The sequence below is a fragment of the Acomys russatus genome, chromosome 32 (genome assembly GCF_903995435.1).
Source record: "Acomys russatus chromosome 32, mAcoRus1.1, whole genome shotgun sequence".
Taxonomy (NCBI): domain Eukaryota; kingdom Metazoa; phylum Chordata; class Mammalia; order Rodentia; family Muridae; genus Acomys; species Acomys russatus.
Genome location: NC_067168.1, coordinates 8,645,800 through 8,669,425, shown reverse-complemented (window position 1 = coordinate 8,669,425; position 23,626 = coordinate 8,645,800). Strand labels below are relative to the sequence as shown.

General features: G+C 41.2%; 1 protein-coding gene across 4 annotated transcripts in view; it reads right to left on the bottom strand.

The window, feature by feature from the left end:
- Nucleotides 1–23,626, bottom strand: part of Myo6 (myosin VI) — a 133,954-nt gene that overhangs the window by 68,279 nt on the left and 42,049 nt on the right. For all 4 annotated transcript variants that reach the window (XM_051140675.1, XM_051140676.1, XM_051140677.1 and 1 more), the window contains exons 2-5: nucleotides 14,633–14,774; nucleotides 10,935–11,004; nucleotides 5,196–5,269; nucleotides 2,429–2,558 (exon numbers count right to left, since the gene is read on the bottom strand). In XM_051140675.1, coding sequence (XP_050996632.1) covers nucleotides 2,429–2,558; nucleotides 5,196–5,269; nucleotides 10,935–11,004; nucleotides 14,633–14,749 — 391 coding nt within the window. In that variant the 5' untranslated portion in view covers nucleotides 14,750–14,774. The remainder of the gene's footprint in view (nucleotides 1–2,428; nucleotides 2,559–5,195; nucleotides 5,270–10,934; nucleotides 11,005–14,632; nucleotides 14,775–23,626) is intronic.

The window sequence follows — 23,626 nt, the reverse complement described above, 5'->3', positions numbered from 1 at the left end:
AACATTCTCAAAATAACAGTGGCTATTTGTGACACAGCTAAGCCAACATTGTACTAGAGGAAAAAACTAGAAGCACTTCTACTAAAATCAAGACCAAAGTAGAAAGAAATCAAGGGCACAATTCTATTTGTAATTGCCTCAAAATAAAATAAAATAAAATAAAATACCCTGGAAAACACATAACTAAAGGGGTTAAAGACTCAACAATAAAAACCTTCAAATGCTGAGAAGAAATTGAAAAAGATACTAGAAAAATAGGCTTCCAATGCTCATAGGTGAGTATAATCAGTATTATGAAAATAGTTATACTACAACGTACAGATTTAATGCTATATCTATCAAAATGTTATTCCAATGTCATTCTTCACATAAGTTAAAAGAAAGTATTAAAATTCATATGGGAGAACGAAAGAATCCAGAGAGCCAGAACAGTTTTGATCAAGAAGAGTAGAGATCACCATATCTGATTTCAAGTTGTATTTAATAATAATAATAATAATAATAATAATAATAATAATAATAATAATAATAATAATAATAATAAAAACAACAACAGCATGGTACAGGCACAAAAACAGATATGCAGATCAATAGACTAGAATGCATGGCCCAAATACAAACCACCTGGTTTTATTTCAAAGGTGACAAAAATATGCACTGGAAAAAAGACAGCCTCTCTCCTTGACATGTAGAAAGATGAAGCTAAATCCTTATTTCTCACCCGATTCAAAAATCAACTCTAAATGGATGAAAAACCTTAGTGTGAGACCTGAAACTCTGAAACTCTTAGAGGAAAAAGTAGGTTAAACACAAGATAGACAAATGGGCAAAGATAGGGAAAGACTTTCTGAATGGGCCTAAAGAGGTCTCCAGTCACTCAGGAAATCACGCCAACAACTGACAAATAGGATCTCATGAAATTAATAAACTTCTGTGTAGAAAAGGAAACATTTATTATGTGATGAATCAGACTACAGAATGGGATAAAAAAAAATTTCCAGCTAGATATCTAACACATAGTTATATACCGCTTGTGGAAATGTAAACAAGTACTGCCTTTATGAAAATCAGTATAATGGTTCTTCAAAAACCTAAGATACATAAGTAAATAACGCTGTCGAGATACCTCAGTAAAGTGCTTGCCAAACAAGCCCGGCAGCCTGAGGCTGATCCCTGGAACGTATGTGAAAGGTGAAAAGAGAAAACCAAACTGACCTCCACACATGACCTACAAGTTGTTCTCTGACCTCCACAAATGTGCCTGTGACCATGTGTGCACAGACAGACAGACAGGCAGACACAGACACACACACACACACACACACAATTTTTCTTAAATTAAAAACAATAAACAAAAACTCCTGGGTATTGACCCAAAGGACTCCAAGTCAAGAAACCACAGAGGTACTTGCACACCAACATCTATCACAGCACAGTTCACAATACTTAAGTTCAGGGACCAACATAGGTGTCCAACAACACAGGACTAGATAAGGAAAATATGGTATGGAAAATTTTCCAGCTATAAAGAAAAACAAAATTGTATCATTTATGGGAAAATAGATATAACCAGAGAATATCAAATTAAGCAAACTAAGCCAGTCTCACATTTTCTCTCCTATGCAGTTCCTAGAGTTTATATAGATACATAAAATTGCATATGTAAATATTATATCAAAATAGAAGTAAAACTGTCTTGTGAACAAGGTAGACCAACAAGAGGAGAGTACAAGGGTGTGGGGGAGGGTGCACATATTGGAAGAATACACTTATTCAAGTTCATACTTGCACGAAAACATCCTTATGCAGCATGATATCCTTTACAATGAATATGTATATTATATATATGTAAAATGAAATATTTTAAAAGACTCAAAACAATTTTTTAAATCTAGTAGATTTATATGATATAATGCCATTCAGGCTCTGCTTACCCTCCCCTTATGGTTCATGACCTCAACCAGTGGGTCCTGAGAGGGGAAGCAGGGGTGAGAACAGATGAGTGAAAGAGACCTCAGGCAGAGGTGAGCACAGTGAGAAACAGACGTCTGAGGAGGCAACTTCAGTGAGACAGCTTATTTCACTGAGGAAAGCAAAAGCTACCTAAACCTTTGGGGGCTGGGTAGGGGCTTTAGAGAGTGTATATCATTGGCCAGAGCCAGGGTGCTGGGCATGCCTCATCTGCATGAGGAAGAATTCCAGGTGCAACCAGACATGACCTTACAAGGGGAAAGGAAGTTTAACCTGGCTACCAGGCTATATGATCTCCTGGGAAGCGGGGACAAAGGTGAGGGTGCAGGGCTTCAAGTGCCAAGACACACAGGCCCAAGTTTGGGGGTAGCTATCCTACTCCTGCCAAAAAAAAAAAAAAAATCACAGGACAAGATTTCCAGGGTTTGGACAAGACAAAAATTAAAATACAACTTACCAATTGCAAAGACATGAGGTGGCATTGTCCCAAGAGATTTTCCTTGATATGACTTTATTGTATCTGAAGAATATATTTTAGGTATATCAAAATATGGATTCACTGCTATCAGAATGTTGGCGACATATGTCTAAGTAGGAAAAGAAGAAAAAGAAAATTTCCAGTTATTACTTTCCTTCAAAAATAAACAAGGTAAGCAGGAGAGCTATTCAACAGCAACCTTCTAATCTTGGACAAACAAGACTTCAAAATCCAATTTCTTGCTCTAAATTAAATATTCTAAATTAAATGTTAATATTATTGACAAATTAATAAAACTAATATTAATATTCTAAATCTAAATTACATTTTCTGATTTTACACACAGCCCACCATTCCTAAAATTAAAAAAAAAAAAAAACAACTTATTTCCACTTACATGTTTTTATACTGTTATTCCACAGTCATTTCAAGGTCAAAACCTAAAAATCAAGATTATATCTTCCCACTTCCCTGTGTCTCATTTAAAAAAAAAAAAAATCCCTTTCCATAGTTCTCTCAAGTACATCACATCACCACATCACCACCCACAAACTCAGAGTCTCTAAATCTCCCACCCAGGCTTGTGCTGCTGACTGAGTCCCCACACCGGGCCCCACAGCTCGGTTCAGGTCCCCAATAACCTCAGACTGCTCCTCAAGGGTTTCAGTGATCTTCTGTTCCTTCTGAGCCTTCCCTGTCGGTGAATGCTCAGGAGTGGCTTAGTTCTGAGGCAAGCACTTGGTCTTAGGAGTTCTTCAAAGCACCACATGCTAACCACTGGTGGGTAACTGTCTCGTGAGCACCTTGAACTTCTTTATAAATTTGACATTGAATTTGGCTTTAAAGACCATAGAAATGTACTAGGAGAATTTACAAAACTCCTACTTGGGTAGAGTTGTAGTTTAGTAATACTGATACAACTGGGACACCAAGGCATACTTTTCTCTGTCCTTTTCGACTGCAGAAGAGAAGTGCTGGAAAATCCTAAGCTCTCATCCTGCTGAAAGCACACAATGCCCTGAGTCATGGTTCCTACAGAATAGTGGGCAAAGACAATGGGAGGTGGCTCAGCACTGGCTGTTCAAACACAGAGCCCAGGTTTGGTTTCCCAGCACCCACACGGTGCCTCACCACCATCCATAATTCTAACGTGGGATTAGACACCCTCTTCTGACCACCACAGGCACTGGTCACATACATGCTGCACAAACATACAGGCAGGCAAAACACACATACACATGAAATAAAAATAAATAAATACAAAAAATAGGGGCAAAAGTAAAGGATTTTAACCAAATCTAAGGGACGATAGTGATTCTGGTAAGTACAAAATGTCAAGTTTAAACTATTCCTCTAAGTTGCTTCATTCACATAATTAGACATGTACATAGAATAATAATTGACAACTTTATTAAGATGTTATAATAATAACAGATGCAATCATGCACTGCCCACATTTCATAACTTTATAACTATAGGGCCTAACTGGCTAAGAGAAAAGAACATGCCACTCGTGACTTCCGACAACCCTGACAACACTGGCCTTGAGTTCTACTGTGAAGATGCAGCCTCTGGGTTATAGCCATGCTAATTTTCCCTGGTTTCCTACAGTTAAACTACTTTGGCAGGCAATAAAACTTTGATCGCTCACTGACTTAACACCACACTTGGTGCACACTAGAGTCTATTCAACTGTAAGCTATAGATTGAATAAATGTTACCTCTGAAAATATTTCTACTTAAGAATACCTATATTCACACATAAACATATTCTTTACTTAGTTGAATTTAGGGGAAAAAATGTAGGAAAGTGAAGCCTTAACAGCATGCACAACCAGGAGGCAAGTAGATTCTTTGGGGACAGAATATATTAGTTCTATTTCCCAGCTGTCACTACTTGGACAGATGGCAAAGACTAAATGTAATTTAGTCAGAATTAAGTAAGTACAATTAAGCAAATTGATAGTGATATAAAAGATTAAGAGCGTCATTTGATCTTGTAAGTGTCAAAGAAGCCATGTGCATCCTTCGTTCAAAAATAATGAAGCCTCTTCTTTATAACAGGATACCAGAGTGTGGTAATCTATCTCCAGCCAACAAAGGAATCTACGACCTGGTCATAGCAGAATAAAATCTCACGTGTGCCCAGCGAATAACTAATTAAAACACAGTAGCTAAATATGCATCTGAATGGTCTGATACAAACTATTTACACGCAAAGCATTGTCTTTCTTTGTGTTTAATGATCTGGACATTCAAGGGCCAGCACTAAGGGCTAATGAAAGCCTAAAATTATTTAGTCTCCCACCATGATCAGTATTGTTGTATATTTAATACTTCTTCAGCTAGTGCCTTCTATTATAATTTACATATTTTTCCTCATTAGGTTTCTTTTTTTACTTCAGTACATTATAGGCTACCTTAAATTGTCTGCGCAGTGTGAAAAGTGAAATTAAATAGATCAATAGGCTTACACCAAAAATAAATCAAACTCCAAAATAGATTTTTAAACACTCAAATTGGACCTTTCTAAGCCTGAAGTAGGTTAATTAGTTCTCTGAATTCATTATCTCATTCTGTAGGTTTTATTAAGTACCCACTGTGTACTGGGCTCGTGGGAAGCTCTGTGTGGAGAGCGCACATTAGAACTGTCACGTCCATCACACTCGGACCAAGCAGGGCAAAAGCAAATGCAGTGTGTGAAACAATTACCCACAAAAACTGAAGGCACTGGCCAAGTACTTACATAGATTCTGTCTTTACTGTACCGGACTTTGACATTGTGGAGGAGTGTGGCTTCATTTAAGTACATCAGTGAACCTAAGACAAAGGTTTGGATTAGAGAGTTGGAAAATAAAAAGTTAAATAAAATTCATTTGATCCCAGCTTCAAATTCATTTGTTAAGGTAGATTTAATTCTTTGTTTTAGAACACAGGTACACATAAACCCCATGGACTAGTGTAAAACAAATCCATCTGGGGTACATTTCATTGGTAGAACAGTTGCTAAAATAAATCTTGTTTCCATGCATCTGTGAGAACTTAGATGATACATTTCCAGCTAGGGGAGTTCTATGTAGTGAGCACCAGTGAGTGTATACACTGCTGAGGACAGGTTTAAACACCAACAATCAAGGAAGGATAAAGAACGATTATAGATATTTATGACCCTACAAAGTGAGATGCTAGTCTGGTTATCCAGCCCAATGTTCAGAAACTTACAGATAAAACAGAAAGGGCAATTTTATAATGGTAAGGGACCATCGGATTATTTGGACAGTCTCTCACAATGACTGATAAGGGAGAGTCAGGCCAGAAGTCATCACGCACCTCTTAGGAGTTAAGTTCAGAATCGGAATAGGTTCCTTGTTTTCCTACTCTGTTGGGAATCCATCCCAAGTCCTTCCCTCTCTACTCCCTGCACACTCCCATCTCCTACGCCTCATTTCCACTACATGCCACAGTAGACAGTACCACTCCTCTTACATGCTCTGCTTGCTGCTCTGACAATAATTTTATCAGTTATCCAATCTGAAAACAGTAGTCAACCTTGGAGCCATCTCCTCTTGTCCTCCCATTTGCATTCAGTTTCCAAGTCTTCATACCACATTTTAAAAAATAAATTAAAAGATATATAGCCTATTGCCAGGTTCGTGGTAAATATACTAATGTTAACACAATCCGAATCCCTGACATGTCGTCTCTTCCTCGTTCTCTACAGCTCCCTGCTGTGCAGGTCACACTACTTGCCCTACTGCTTCTGCTTTAATCGAGGGATTCTCTCCAGTGCAGACTGCAGAGTGCATTGACTGAATCAGAGCACTCACTGAATCTCTCTCCATCTCAAAGAACATTATCGGGATTTAATCGACTACAAACACCGTAAAATCTACTCAACACCCTTAATAAATACATAACAACATTTAAAGATGTATAATCTTTCAAGTCACTTTCTCAAAAACGATGATTTGAGACAGACTACAAATGTATCTCAAAATGCTACTTTTCCAACCTCATCACCTCCAGAGCTAGTCTCTCCTTTGTAATTTCTATCTGATGCTTTCCACACGTGTCAGGATTAGGATAACAATTTTACATGCTGCACAGTTTGCATGTTTTACATGGCTCCTCACTCAAGATGTATGTACGTCTTCAGTGCCTGCAGCCCTAGTTTATAGGTCAAGGGTGCCTGCAGGACCCTCTTGGAGACTCTCCTGGCAAAGAAAGGTCCTGTTTGTGCATGTAGACAATGCAGTCAACTCACTTTCCAAGGGCCCCACTGCTTTCTGATGCCACTGAAAGCAGAATAAGAGAGTAAGTAGGTAGGAAAGATATGGAAGGGCTCAGGCAGCAGTGGTGCATCTGGTTTGGGAATCTGGTCACCTTCGTTCTACGTCCCTATTCTTCTCCCACCTCATCCCCTAGAAGCCTAGACGCCTGATGCACACATTGCTGTTTCTTTATTCAAATCCTTCGGCTGCACCGCTCCCCACATCTCACTTACACACTGGCATCTGCTTCCCCTGGGTGAGAACTGCTGATAGCACCTCACACACACCCTGTTAAAGCAGTCATGTAAACCTATACTGGCATGTGGGTGGCTGCTAACTCTACTCTCTTCACCCCGGGCCTTACTCCCCACCTGTCTTCTCACTCAAGGACATCTGTTCATTCAACCAAATACACCCCTCACAGGGGAGTTATCTGCCAGTGGCAGGAGGGCCTCCAGCCACACTGCTCAGGCTATTCCATTTTCATGAAAAGAATCTGCTGTTTGTAAGAGTGGAAAATGTTAAGTCTCAAACACCTCCCTAGTGATAGGGTCCAAGAATGTTCACAAGGGTCCAAGAAACAACTCCCTGCCCTACCTAGTTTCATCCCACCCTCTTCCAGCGGCCAGCCTGAGGGTCACTTGACTTGGCTGTTTACTTGCACTACTTTATCTAGATTGCTCACTTTTTTATGTCTAAGTATTTATAGATGTAACTATAGTCAAAAGAGCAATATTTTTTTTTGAGAAGAAGTCTCACTGTGTAGCTTTGGCTAGCCTGAATCTCACTATAAAGAGCAGGCTGGACTTGAACTCACAGATGTCTGCCTGCCTCCACCTTCCCAGCAGCTAGGACTGAAGGTGAGCATCACTACACCTGGCAGCACATTATTATATATTTTTAGTTTGTGTACACAAGCATGCATGATGGGGGGGGTGCATGCCATGGCCATGTGTGGGTCAGAGCATAACTCTGTGGAGTTGGTTCTCAATATCTACCTTTACATGGACCAGAGGAAAAGAATTCAGGATGCTAAGCCTGCTTCACAAGCACCTTTACCAGTTGAGGCATGTCACTGGCCCTAAAGATTTAAGTTTATTTTTTGTCAATTTTTTTTTTCCTTTTTGGAAGTGTTGGGGATTCAACCATGGCTTCATGCATGCTAGTCAACAGACCTTTACAAAGTAAGACATTATAGAATTATAAACCAAATTTATTCCTTTGGACAGACTTTGGTGATATAAACATAAACACCTATGACTTCATCAAATGTATGTGTTGATGAGATTATCTGAGTATTTCAGATCCTGTATACTGACTACAGCTCTAGTTCAGTGACAGAGACGGGAAAGAGAACCTACAAATGATTCCACCATCATGGGAGCAAATCAGCACTGTGTATATATTGCTGTAGAAGTTACTGCATCACTGACAGGACTAAAGGGGCAACTTCTAGAATTCTTTGTAATTCTGCACTCTGTACTTATTCTCAACATCTGGCAGGTGAATATAATATTCACGAGGAATATTATATGGAAGTAAGAGTACCTTAAATTCAGCATGAAACGGTGCTATTGCTTTCAGTTTTATTACTGAATTTACCCCTGAACTATTTTTCTGTTATTAAGGCCCAAGAATCAAATAGAAATGTAAAACTAACATATCAACCTCTACATATCAAACTCTTATAAGTAGTATATAAAAGCTAAAGCTAAGAGTAAGCAATAAGTTTTGCTTCAAAAGATAGCAAACACCTCTGGGTGCCAGCGTTTTCTTTGTTAAGTGGTTGGGTGGTTTTGAGACAGGATCCCGCTACCCAGGTATGAATTTGAGGTCTTCAAGTTCTGCCTCAGCCTCCTAAGTGCTGGGGCTACAGGTGGGCACCACCATGACCAACACTATACCTTTGCTCTCACTGAACCTTTATCACGCAGTTCATAACACACAACAGATCTCGGGCATTTAATCACTGCATTGTCACTGTGATACAGAATAGAGGGATTCTGTGAGGCATGAGGCAGGCTGCATTTGGAAGGTTGGCGGGACAATGACAAGTCTACAACTAAAGACTAAGCTGGAACAATTACAGCTTAAAAAAAAAGAAAAAGAAAAATGCATTTTAAATTCAACAGCCAAAACTGCTTAATTGACTTCAGAAAAGGGACTTCAAGTCAGGACAGGCTACCGTATGATGAGACCAGTTAGCGTCCAAGTGGTGCCATTGCTGCCACTTACAATCATCAGTGAGAGCACCTGGAAAAGGCACCGAACCTTACTGGGGCCAGGGAACGTCAACAGCGGTGACACACATCACAGCAAAGGAAACAGGAGAGTTGGAAAATACTAACTAAAAAAGCAGAAGGAAAAGTCAAACCTACTGTGCTTAGCTACATATGTATACGTACATCTGTTAGCAAGACATGTTAATAAATGAAGAGGAGTAGTTGTTACAATGTATACCCTGGCAAACTTCCGTTATGTTTGCTATGTTATAGGGAATGGCAGTGGAAGATACAGTGTGTGGGGAATCCGATCTGGCTTTGCACCATGTGGGTCCTGGGGAGCAAATTCAGGTCATCAGGCTTCTAGCAAGAGCCAGCACCCACTAAGCCATCGCACTGGCCTCCCTAGAAGACCTTAACAGAAAGATGCTTTCCATTATTTTCAACATGAGATCGTTTTCTATTTTGCCTTGATTATTGCTCAAAACTACATTGTTTCATCAGACAAAGTATCAACTTGGAAAGGGAAAAAAACTATTTCTCAATCTTAACACCTAATATTAACAGCTGCGGTTTACTGAGTCAGGTAGTCTGCCAAATGTCTTGAATGCATCCCTTCTAAGCACTCAGCGTGCATAACTACTCCTATTTTGCAGATGAACTTGCCCATAGGCACATAATCTTCCAAACCAAAGTCAGAATCAAAACCGATGACCGTCTCACCCTCAGCCCACAGTGCCCCATCACCATCACTATTTCACAATGCCTATGTTTCTATGCATGGTCTTTCAGGCTTACTCAATTGTACGTCCCAGTGAAAAGCAGTAAGAAAAAAAAAACCTGTATCTTTCACTTGTCTTCTTTTCTATAGAGTATTTAAGGTCAGATACTTCTAAGGAAATCCATGGTAACTAGAAATGACCCTCAAATACCACACCTACACCATTCCAGTTTGCATATAGACTGTTCTCCAAAGACACTGCTCTTCGGGACTGGTGCTTCGCTTGGAGCCATTACAAGATGATGAGACCTTTAAACGACAGAGACTGGTAGAGGTCTTGGCTCTCTTGCTTCCTGGATTTAGTGAAGTAAACTACACCCTCTACCACATATTCTTCCCCTGATACCCGGTATCTCACCAGCAGCACAAAGGCATTAGGGTCAAATGACCATTGACAGAAATCTCCCAATCTCTAAACCAAAATAAACCTTCCCCCAAAATAACTAAACTGTGATTATTTCTTCTTCTTCTTCTTCTTCTTTTTTTTTTTTTTAGACTTATTTACTTACTTACTTACTTATTTACTTATTTATTTTATATATATGGATGCTTTGTCTGCATGTACATCTGCACACCAGCATATAGCATCAGACAGTTGTGAGTTGCCATGTGGGTGTTAGGAATTGAACTTAGGTCCTTTGGAAGAGCAATGAGTGCTCTTAACCACTGAGCCATCTCCCCAGCCCCATATGATTACTTCTTAATGTTCAAAACGTAAAAATAAATTTACCCTGTACAATGAATAAAGCATTTTTCACCAAGTATTTTAAGGTGTTGATAAGTCAAATTAATATTATATTTTAATATAATGCTTTGAAATAAACTTTTCAATTATAAATTATTATGCGGTATTGTTTTGCTTTGCTTAATGTTGGTTTGCCTTCTCCAAAGAGTGACATTAAATGATTCCTGCTGTCAACTTTCAAATTACCACAGAAAGGTGTGGAATGACTTTCAACACTAGGAAAAAGAGACTAAGTCGTCACCGTTCCCACACACATCTAAAGTAACAGTGGGAGACACTCAGGAGACTCTTCCAGGGCAGTGCTTATAGGACGCAGTAGGAACCTATGCCTTCCATGCTCCTAGGAGCTCTCAGCAAGCCGTGTGCTCTGACCTAGTCCACAGTACTAGGAACATAACCACTGACTCCCTTTCTGGAGTGCAGATAGCTTGTGGGCTGGAGAAATACCTTTGAACTTAATACTTACAGTTATCTTCCACATCCTTTTTGCTGTCCTCTTCTGCAGGGAACACTTGGTTTATGAGAGCCAAAAATGTCTAACAAACAAACAAACAAAGGTTTGAGCATCCGAGCCTTTTAGATAGTGAAAAAGACAAGGAGTTCAACTGGTTGCACACATAGTAACGACAGCAACAATACATCCTCTATTAGAATAGAGCACAGATTCTACTACTTAACAAAGCACTCATTCAGAAGATGACAGCTCTCAGCAAAAAACAAAAACTGTGTCCACTACTACTGTACACATGAATCAATAACAGCAATAAACAAATAAAGCATCACAGGCTCGTACAACAACAGCAGAACAAAATAACAAATACTCTAATGCTAAACTTCTACTTGGGGGCATGCCAGTTACCAAAAATTAAAAGCATTTTAATGTTTGCATGTAAACAATTGTATTATTTTAAAAACCAGAAACATTCACAGTTACATATAACAAAAGCAAAGCATTAATGCTATGTGAGAAATACATTAACATCAGTTCCTATACAAAAATATGCCAAAAAATATAAAAAATATCTGGTCCATATAATTAAAAGTTCCCACAAATAGCAGGGTGCGGTGGGACGTGCCTGTAATCTTAGCACTTTGGCGGTCCACAGGAGGTCAAGGTCATGCTTGACTACATAATAAGTAGAGACCGTGTTTCAAAAACTAATACTAATAACCCATAAAGAAACTTGCATTCACTTATCGCTTAAAATACTATGGGAGACACTGCAGAATTAAGATCGCGTCTTGTAACAGAGAACAAATGATCTCCAATTACATCTAAAGAGAATTAAATTTTAATCCACGCTATCTTACCAGTTATTTATAAATTTATACCTCTAAATAATTACAATTAACTCTTCTGGTTGATATTTCCAACTGTATCGGGTGAAACTCTTGAGAGAAAATAGTTTGGTTCCTTTAGAATAACATCTGTAGGGTTGGAAGGCTAGCTCCATGGTCGATGTTACGCTCAGCATGGGCAAAGCCCTTGGTCTGAGTTCCAGTACCAAAAGAAAAAACAATATTTGTAAGTCTATGTGTACAGGAATACTGTATACAACAAGGTTACCATAGTTTATGAAGTAAAATCCAGGCTTCAAAGACTATTTTAATTCAAATGATTACCACTTTAGTAGTCTGGGCATAGAGCTCAGTGGCAAAGTGCTTGTGTAAAATATGTGAGGCCCTGCATGCAGTCTCTAGTACACAAAACAACAACAAAATCATACCCGACTTAAAAGACCGCTGAACTCAAGGCTCTGAAAGTTAATTCTTTGCAACCTAATACATATGTTTTCAGTGTAATAGATGTGGAAGGTTTGGAGGAAAGACTGCTCCTTCAAAAGGGAAATTGGGCCAACATGAACCAGACAGTAAACATTATGTAGAAGACGAGATAATAAAACAATCAATTCATAGCAATGAGTCTGTAGGAAAATCCATTCTGAAACAGTCGCTAATACCGTAGAATGGTGTGCATACTTGTCACAGTGATATCAACAGAGGACTTGATCCTAGCCTGGCAGGAGCTGTACCTAATAAGAAAGACTCCAGATGAGGAATCAATGCTCCAGTGGAGAAGCAACTTAGTTCCTTAAATGAGAAGATTAAAAGGAACTAAGACAAGGCCCGAGGAAGTTTCTCTCCCTCTTCATTCAGCACCCAAATTAACAATCAGCCTCTATTTTCTCTCCCCTTCAAGAAAAGAGTAGTGTTTCATTTAAAAAATATATATTTTCATCAAAAGGGCTTTTTTTGGGGGGGCAGGGTTACGGAAGTTTTTGCCATTACAGAAAGAAAAGCAGGGCCCAGCAAGATGGCTCAGTAGATAAAGGTGCCCGCCATCCAGCCTAGGGAATTTAGCTCAATCTCCTACAACCCACGTAGTGAAAAAAGCAAGCCACCTCCCACGGGTTGGCTTCTGGTCTCTACTTGAAAGGATTTTGTGCAACACACACACACAAACACATACCCACAACAAACGGACAAATGTACCACAAAATAATTGAATTAAACCACACTTTATTGGTTCTATATATGTTCCTGGTTGGTTAACACTAATATTGACATCGTTTAGAACATGTTGAAATATGTACAATATTTTATAAAAGCACATCCCTTAAATTAAGTTTCATTTATTCTTGAACTGAGTTATTCTGTCACCTCCAGACGTGACAGACCACAACAGAACAGACTCAGGAGGTACATCCCTAGATTCATCCCAGCCTTTTAGTTTACTGTGCTTATAAAACATGCTAAACACAAGGTAAAAGCTTTCAAAACGTATACTGCGTGTGAACTCTTAAAAGGCAGCTTTTTCGATATGCAGTGAGCTGTGAGTACACACAGGTATTGCTAATGAGGGAGCTGGAGAACACTTTGCCATTTCTTTCCTGAAGGCATCTCTAATTGGCCTCCACTAACAGGGCCCAATATATATTATGCATTCTGGTTCCCCGGTTGTTTACAGTAACAGAGCAGTGTTCTCTCTGAAAAGACCTCCTGAGAGATCCACCTTGTTTTTCTAAGGTTCCCAGAAGGATGGCAGTCATATGGCATTAGTTAACCATGCATCAGTAAAATGTAAATTATTCATGGGTTTCTGCAGAGCCTGAAGTAAACAGAAATTACAGCCGCACATTTAGTCAGAAGAAATGTGTAATGGGATTATTTGCTAAGCTTAAAACCGGGAGGCTATGGTACAAAAAAAAAAAGACCCAACCTTGGAAAGACTGAAAGAAAGATGCATACGCACAATGGAGGCCCTGGCGCTAAGCAAGTCACACTCACGGTCCCTTTCCTCCAACCTCCACTTAGGAATCCTGACTAGTCGTCTAAGGTTTTGTTTTTTTTTGTTTTTTTTGTTTTTTTTGTTTTTTTTTTTAAGGAAATAAATAATGTATGAGGAGAATTAAAGCATGTTTTACATTATTATCATAAAAATAATATCTGGGAGGTTTGAGACTCAATTATCTTTACATAATAGAAAGATATTTACCCAAAACCCACACTACAGAAGTTTAAGTAAATGAGTTAGTTTAAACAAACAAAATGGAAAAGGAGAGAGGGAGAGAGGACGTAGCAACGTTCACATCATCCATGGTTACTCTGTAACACAATGATTACATCACTGCTACACCAGTGATTCTAATAGTGTAGCATATGGAATAAAAATGCTGCCTCTGATTATTGTATCACACAACCAAGAATGCTAGGTTTCTGATTATCGCAGGATCCTAATTCCTCACAGTACACACTTCCCATTGAATCAAGGAAGTCAGCTCAAAACTCCGTTTACATTACCAGACATTTGTTTCCTCCACTATAGCAGGAATATTTTCACCTTTCTTGGGGGAAAAGTGTGTGTGTGTGTGTCTGTGTGTGTGTCTGTGTGTGTGTCTCTGTGTGTGTGTGTCTCTGTCTGTGTGTCTGTGTGTGTGTGTGTGTCTCTGTCTGTGTGTATGTGTGTGTGTGTGTGTCTGTGTGTGTGTGTGTCTGTGTGTGTGTGTGTCTGTCTGTCTGTGTGTGTGTGTCTGTGTCTGTGTGTCTGTGTGTCTGTGTGTGTGTCTCTGTGTGTGTGTGTGTGTGTCTGTGTCTGTGTGTCTGTGTGTGTGTGTATATGTGTTTGAAAGAGATCACATTTTGAAATCTCTCTGAGAAACTCACCTTGCCTTTTTGGTTCAAGGGTTCGATTGTTAAGCTGTCAGGGCCGATATCCACAATATTGCCCATCTGAAACCCATCTGTGGGGTGGGGGGCCCAAACGGGCTTTCCGTCTTCCATTTTGAAGGGGGTTATCCACTATCTCCTGTTTAAAGGGAGAAATAAAGCAACATGAATAATGGTGGAAATGTTTGTTAACTGTGTCTCCTTTACATGTGCACAAATAAATCTCAAGTCATAAAGACACCGGCTGCAGGTGACCTCTGCCTTCTCCCTCCCATCCTGCTACCTCTTGCCCCTCCATCCACCTTAGACAAGGAACGAAGGGGCTGCTCCACCCCCAGGTAAGTCCTGTGACCTCCCTCCTTCAGCCTGGAGTCTAGGAGGGTACAGCACGGGACCGGCAAGGCTCACAGTTCACAACTGCCCTCCGAAGGTAATTTAGAGCACTACCTCAAGGAGTCTGAGTTGCTCAACAGTCTTATAGGAATAGATATTTATGGTGCACAAATAGCAGAGTGTAAAGAGAAGTCACTCTGGACATGAAGGGAGGAGGGGGAAAGGCTTCCTGTGGGTTCCCCGAGTCTGAGACAGCACGCGCGTACTCCCCAGGCTCGTTCCCACACAACTGCCCAGCAGGTTTTCATTTTCTCATTTGGCTCCTGATTTGAAACTCACAGTGAAGTGAACAAATCTACGTGTGCAAGTTAATGAGCTGGGACAGATGAATGCACCATCTAAGAAGCACCCTCCTCGGTTCGCAGAACATCTCTGTCCCCCTGCAGTTCCCACGCCTCCCTTGGCTCAAGCCTCGAGTCCACTGTCTCCAGTGTTTGCCTGTTCTCGAATTTCATATAAATGAGGCCATACAGTCTGCATTCTTTGGTGTCTGGCTCCTTCATTTAAAAAGCATTTTTATATTCAGCACAGTCGACCAACCTGCTGTGTGTGGGTCTACAGGACAATGCACTGTTTACCTGTTGCCTTGCGTTTGAATGGTTTCCAGGTAGTACCCACTGGGGACATCCCATTTTCACCTGGTCCTAAGAGGCTTCTCTCACTCCTGGCATGGAGATGTTAACATTTATAATTCTGTCTACTGAGTGACCCATGGGCACGAGCTATCCAAAATGCTTTGTTTTAAGGAATGTCTATAAGATTCATGTGTGATTCAATCTGCCGCCAGGTTAAACCTAGATGTTCTACTTTCAGTATCTCAATGGGAACCTGATTCTTTCATCATCCACCTACATCTAAAGAGCGGGTGGTTTATGTGCCACACTGTTCATTTTGTGCACCTGAGAGCTCCATCAAAGAGGCTCGTGTAGACTTTTAGATATAGCCCATCACAAGAGCCACACAGTCCAGTTGCAAGCTGCTAAGGTGTTGGTATCTTGTAGTGCGCACGGTTGTTACTCTTTCCCATGCAGTGGATACAGGATGAGCTGCCCTTTCAACGTAGGAAAGGCAAGCACATGTGCATGTAATACTAAGTTAACAAATGAGACAAAGACTCTCCACAGAAGGTGAATCGGTAACAGTTGCTTTTGGCTTCTACTGCCATGTATGCATGCCTGCTTTACCTAGAGAGTCGTAGCCACTCCCATGGCTTCATATGCCATTTGTAAGTGAGTGATACTCAAACTTCTCTCAACATCCCAGATCTCCCACGGAACTCCCTGATGCTTACCCACGTACCGGAACCTAACGAGACCAACAGGGCCACTGCTGTTATCATTACTCTGTTCTGCGTCCTGCCTTGTTCTTCCCCTCATTAGTAAAGGCAAGGCCACTTGAACCAAACCACTCCTGGAGGCATCCTCAGTTCTTCTGGCTCCTTCCAAATTTCTACCACCTTAATTTTACCAAACTCACTGTTCCATAGACATATCACAGTCACTCGCTCTTCCGAATCTCCTCTGCTACCTTAGCCGAACAAACACTGCCTTTACCAAGGCTTCTGCAGTGCACTTACATGCCTGCTTCTACTCTTGCCACTCCCCAGATCAGCACAGGTTCTGCTAACACATACATCTCATCGTGCCACTGCATTCCAGCAGAGCACAGACCTTTTACTGCTTGCTCCTAAGAACCAGCAGGATATACACAAGTTGACAGTCACTGGTGCATGAGTGAACTGCTCACACCATCCGGGAGAGTCAACGGAGATGGTAGATTAGAAAGAATTAAATTCTCTCAAAAGCAAGGCTTGAAACTCTGACTGCTCTAAGCAAGTTGCCTCCCTGATCGTATCTTCACCCTTATCTCTGTAGTGGGATAGTATCCCTTACCTTACAGAATTGCTGTGGGGGTTAAGTGACATAAAACTGAGATCACCATTCTAATAGACATTAGTCACACCTCTCCTCCCCCGCCCCATCACATCCTTTCATTAAGGCCACTAATAATTTGAAGGCAATGGTCTATACACAAAGACAAACTGCACAGAGAACACTAGTAATCATTTAAGAATAACTATCCTTTAAAGGAATTCTGAAAACATCAAAATCACGCAGGAAAGCACAACCCTGGAAATCCAAAAACAGAATGGCTAATTGAACTGCTCAGACCGCTTTCGCAATTTAAGCCATGTAACTGCAACTTTGCAGAGAAGATGGAAAACTTTGAGGCACATATCTAACCTCGCTTCTTCACGACAGCCCTAAATCTACAGTGAAGTGATTCTCAGAAAATCTTTCCTGGCTGCTGAAGTGCTCAGTAAGTAACGGTGCTTGCTACCAAAGCTGACAATCAGACTTCAACTCCCAGAACCCACATGGTGGAAGAAGAGGAGATCTGAGTTTTGAAAACTGTCTTCTGGCTTCCACAAAAAGACACATATATAAATGTGTGTGTGTGTGTGTGTGTGTGTGTTGGTAGACACCATCATTAATGGAAACCTACCTTATTTTTACTGCTTGGTTGACAATTGTTTGTTTATTTGTTTAGAACCTGCTGGAATCAAGCCCAGTGCCTCACACTAGCTAGGCAAATGTCCTACCACTGAGCTGGGGCCCCAGCTGCCTTTGGTAACTAAGCCCTCCAGGAACCAGTAAAAGGAACCTACAGAGGCACTGAGAAATCTGCAGGAGGCACTTCTGGCCTTTCCAAGGGGCTGTCACCTTCACCTGGTGTTGAAAGGTAAAAATGGCATCACCAGGAGGCTAACACATCCATATTCTTTTTCCTCTGGACCAGTGGTGACTCCGACACTGTCCATGTCCTGTGTGCAGAATGGGCAGCTCCACTATACAACATGTGAGCCTGGACTTGCTTTGGAGACCAGGCTGGCCTTGAACTCACAGAAATCTCCTGCCTCTGCCTCCCTGACTGCTGGGATCAAAGGCGTGGGCCACCACACCTGGCATGAGTCACTACCTGCATGTCACCAGAACCTTCAGAATGATCCCTAAGAGTCGAGTTGCAAGGTATAGCAATGCTTTGTGTTCTCTTAGCTACACACTATGCATTAAGCAACAGCTAGAAGTAGTTTGAGGTTGGGCTCAAAGAACCAAACAACTAAAAAGGAAGACGCATTAAGCAGAAGTAGGCCTGCTTACATTCTCTTTTTTCTGTTTCTTTAAAGCACCTACTATGTGTCAGGGATAACTAGGTGCTCAGACTAGAATGGTGAACAAAGATAACAATGTGTGCCTCAGGGAGTTGCTGTCTAACAGGAAACTGACTGTGGAGAAAGAAGGATTTTAAAAAAAGGAGAGGGGGTGAAACCCCTGTAGTAGCAGACCTTAGTGGGGGGAAGGGAAGCAAAGACAGATGTATCAAATTTGCCATTTGAAGAGATTACTCTTTTATCTGGCAGCCCCTGGCATACACCTTTGGCACGCAGCTCTCCTCTGGCAGCTTCTCTCACCTGTATCAGTGTACCCCAGGGCTATTAGCTTCCTAGTGCCCAGACAATGTGAGAAAACTGGGCGCTGGCTAACAGTTGGCCATGGCTGGTGCATGTTGCATGCACCTGACACTATCTTCCACCAGGCTTTTCTGTCCCACAAGAGATTATTTGTACACCAAAACTTCTTAACACTTTTCAGCAAAATTCCCTTTATTGTTAAACTACCTCTGAAAACATCTTCCTAAAAAAATATTTTTAGGTTATTCTTCTTCAGTTAGTTATGGAAAATATGGGTATTGTTTTATTACTATCATATAGTATCATGCATTAATTAAACATTAACATTGACATCTACTGTGAACACACTGGTATTCTAAAAAATAAACAGTAATTATAGATAGAAAATATTGTTTTATCTAAATAAGGACAATGAAATAAGAAAACATCTCAAGATTAACAAGCCCCAAAATGACATCAGTTGAATAAAGAATTTTAATTTATACTCAGTTCATATTTTTCATGAATATTCATTGAATGCCTACTCTGCGTGAGCTACTGCTTTGGTTTAGATTATGATGAAAAAGTACAGAGGACAACTGTTTTTCAGTGTCAGATATAAAAAAGAGATGTACAGCCCCCTCTTGAAGGTCTGGCTGACAGCAGTATGTACTAGTCCTGGTGGCTGACCACTGAGAGCCTATGGACATCACTTAATGTCTAAAGTTAAGTCCATGACCACTTCATGCATAGAGCTAGTGACCAAGGCTAACTGACACTATTAGAAAAATGCCTACAAACACTACACAAACTAAGTTGTTAAGATTGGTTGTGTGCTTTTTCTTACAGATTTTCAAAGACAAGATCACAAATCATATTTTAGATATAAACTCCTGAAGGAATTGTAATCACAAGACAGGCTTGAAATCAGGTATGCAATAAATTCTCTCAAAATTCACAAGACTAAGATGTTTTTAAACTCTACCAAAGTGGATGTGCATATGGATATGCATACATACATCAGTAAAAAGAGGAAATAAGGGGCTGGAAAGTTGGCTCAGCGGTTAAGAGCACTGACTGCTCTTTCAGAGGTACTGGGTTCAATTCCCAGCATTGACATGGCAGCTCACAACTGTAACTCCAAGATCTGATGCCCTCACACATGCATACATGCAAGCTAAACACCACTGCACAAAAAATAAAAACCTAATTAAAGAAAACCAAATGATATGCACCACACAGCCTTCACCACATCCAAGACATTACATTAGGACACTCTGAATATTCGTTCAACTCTTTTTCCTATGACGCATTTGATCAGGCTTTCCCTCTCTTCCAACTCCACTTCCCTACCCACCAACTTCATGCTCTTTCTCTGCCTGTCAGTATGCGTAAGACGAAAAAAATGCCAAAACAAAAAGTGTACATGCACTGTGTATATGTATGAATATAAATAAAAGGGAGTGTGTATATGTGTGTGTGAGTGTGTGTGTGTGTAAAGGGAGGGGGGCTGTTCTGTGTTCTATATTCTGTGTGGGCACGAGGATGCTTTTTAGTAAAGATGATGTACCCTTGCCTAGCAAATATCAATTGCAAATAGCTTCTTGGTTAGGGGTGGGACCTCTCCACTTCCCCCTTTTAGCGATGGAATTTTGTCTAGCTTGAACCTGTGCAGGTCTTATGGGTGCTGTCGCTGTCTCTACGTAAATTTATATGTGCATTAGTCCTGCTGTGTCTGAAAGACATTATTTCCTTGGAGTCATTCACCGCCTCTGGCTCTTACAATGCTTCTGCCTCCTCTTCTGAATAGACCCCTGAGTCTTGAGGGATTTGATGAAGACCTTCCATCTGTGGCTGAGTGCTTCAAAGTCTCTCAGTCTCAGCACATTGTCCAGGTGTGGCTCTCTGTCTGTTAATTACTATTTACTACAAGTAGTTTTTCTGATGAGGGTTGAGCACCGATCTATGGATATAGCAATATGTCATTAGAAGTCATTTTATTGCCATGTTCCTTTAGCAGAATAATAGTACCAGGTTTTCCCCCAAGGCCCATGACCTCTCTACTCTCAGGTTCTTGGTCACTTTACCAGTGTCAGATATAGATTTCATCTTACAGATAGCACCTTAGATACAATCTTAAAGTGGTTGGTTACCCCCATAACACGTGTGCCACTACTGCACCAGTATATCTTGAAAGCAGGTCACTGTTGTGGGTCACAAGGTTTGTAACTAGGTGATATTGACGATTACCTTAATCCTCTGGTAGCATGCAAAGTACCTTTCAGAACTATGAATGCTAGTCAGTATGAGTAAAATGAATGTTTTAGCTCATGACTATGCCAAGTGGCTATTGTCCCTTTTTATAAGAAATTGAGGAAATAGAAGGATCCAGAGGGTCCTGGAAAACTACAGGCGGGTCTGGGCCCTAGGGTCCTCCTCAAACTATGACACCAGTCAAGGAAAATATAGGCAGTAAACTTCGAACCCCTACCCAGACTAGCCGATGGACAGGACATTCTCCACCGTTAAGTGGAGAAGGAGATCTGACTTTCACACAAACTCTGGTGCCCCATATTTGACCATGTCCCTTGGATGGAGATGCCTGGTGGCACTCAGAGGAAGGATAATAGGTCATCAAGAAGAGACTCGATACCCTATGAGCATATACAGGGGGAGGAAGTCTCCCTCAGTCACAGACATAGGGGAGAGGAATAGGGGGGAAGCGGGAGCGAGGGAGGAATGGGAGAATACAAGGGATGGGCTAACAACTGAGATGTAATTTGAAGAAATTAATAATAAAAAAAGGGAAAAAAAAGAAATTGAGGTTTGGAGGTTTAGGCCATTTGTGCAGACAGAAGTAACTAAAAAAGATATACACAAAGGGCCACTGGATACTGAGTGACTATTCTAGTTTGCTTTCTATTACTGTGATTAAATACTCTGACCAAAAGCAGCTTGGGGAGGACAGGCTTTATTTGACTTATACTACCAGGTCACAGTCTATCATTAAGCGAATCAGGGCAGGAATCCAAGCAGGAACAAAGGCAGGAACCACAGAAGAATGCTGCTTATTGGCTGGTTACTTCTCAGTCAGCATTCTGCCCAGGGGTGGTACTGCACACAGTGGTCTAAGCACCTCCTCCTCAGTTAGCAATGAAGACAATGCACCCACAGACTTGCCCACGGGCCAACCCGGATAAGGCAACTCTTCAGTCGAGGCGCCTTCTTCTCCAGTGACTCTAAGTTTGTTAACTTGACAACTGACAGTGACCCAAATCCAACTCTTAATTACTGCACTCCGTGGCTTCGCTTCGGGAAGGTTCCTGTTTGGATCAGTGGTTAATGTCCCTATCTTGAAAAAGACTTGTTTATGTAATACAACATTGTTCCCTTGTTTAATGTCCTAACAACAAGCAATACACAAGTACTAAGTCAGGAAACAGTAAACTGCCTGTGAAGCACAGGAAGTCTCCTCATGTCAAGTTCCAATCCTCTGGAGGTTCTCCTCACTCCTGCCTTCTCTACCTCTGGAGGATGAATGCTCACTAAAGTCCGTCTTTTATTGATTTACTGCACACTGAAGTTAAAAACAACATAGACCCTCTCTTCCTGAGCAGAACCTGGTCCTGAGTTATGGAAGAAAGTTATGCCTGGGAGTATGATGTCAGAAACAGTAAGAGAACCAGACAAACTGCCAACAGGGAAGCTTATTTAGATGCTGAGGAGAGCACCACTCACTGACCTAAGTCCTGAGCAAGAGGGGATGTGTGCAGCCCACACTCCAGAGGCCTTGTTTAGGACCAATGGAAACTGAGGCAGTCCACCTGTTGGGAACACAAACACTTTCCCCTGGAAATCCCTATAAAACACTCTCCCTCAGGCCAAAGGGTAAGAAGGTCACTGGAAGACAAGAACCTGCTTTCTTCCAACAGGCAGCCTGTTGTCAATAAAGCTCTTTCTTTCCCAGTCGCTCTGACTCTGGATTCATTGACTCCATTGGGTGGCAACGGTTACACTCGTTTTTTTCCCTCTATTCTTACATCACAATCAACACAAAACAATCCTGTGACCTAAAAAGGTGCAGAGACCTCATGGTACTAGCCAGCAAGGGTATCAGTTCTGTAGCACTGGGCGCCTGCTCGATACCCACTACTTCCATTCACTTCTGACCCTGCCAGCCTTGAATCACATCATACAGCATGGACACATTAGACACCACTGTCCTGGACTGTTTAGACCTTCTGGCTGTCGACTGGAGTTCCCAAAACACTGTCATGTGCTAGTATTTGCTCAGGCAGCTCATATAACCCAGAGGAGCACTGATTTACACATGATGGCTTATATAATTAAAGGGGGCCGAGGAGATGGTTCAGAAGGTAAAGTGTCTGAAGGATGAGGTGAGATTAGAGTCCCAGCACCCACAGAAAGGCTTGGTATGGAGGTCCACTTGTGTGACCCCAGCTCTGGGGTTGGGGGATGACAGAAGTAGGCAGGTCCCTGGAGCTCACTGGTCAGTCAGCATTACATAACTGGAGAATCCCAGGTTCAATGGCAGATTCTGTCACTAATCGATCATCAAAAATAAGTGTGAAGCGTGATGAAGGAAGACACCTAGGGTTGACCTCTGACCAGCACATGAACACACATGGACAAGCAAACCCAAATACACACAGATACCAAGCCAGGCGGGCAGAGGATAGGCATCCAGATGAAATGGCACATCACATGGGCCTTTATGGACCCTTAACATCAGCATGACTGCAGCAAGACTGTCAACCAAAACAGGGTTAGACGGAAAGTGTGGTCCAAAGCTCTGGACAAACTCAGCAGGGCCAGCTTGCTGCAGCAGGCCTCTTGTGCAACATTCCTCCTTGCAGAACACAGGGAAGAACACCCTGGAATGAGGTGTGTCTTACCACTGTATGCAGATCAGAGTCTCTGTTGCCTACCTTGGAGAAGAGAAATTCTAGCTCCTACTGTCTATACAAAATACAAAATACAAAGAGTATATATGCGCAAGTAGCATGAATGTGTACCATCTATATCTTATGTCTTAGCATCACAAATACATTCAGATACTGGACAAAATGAAAAACTTAAACTGTCTTTTCAAACTTCTATTTGGAGGCTATTTTAATTATTTATAA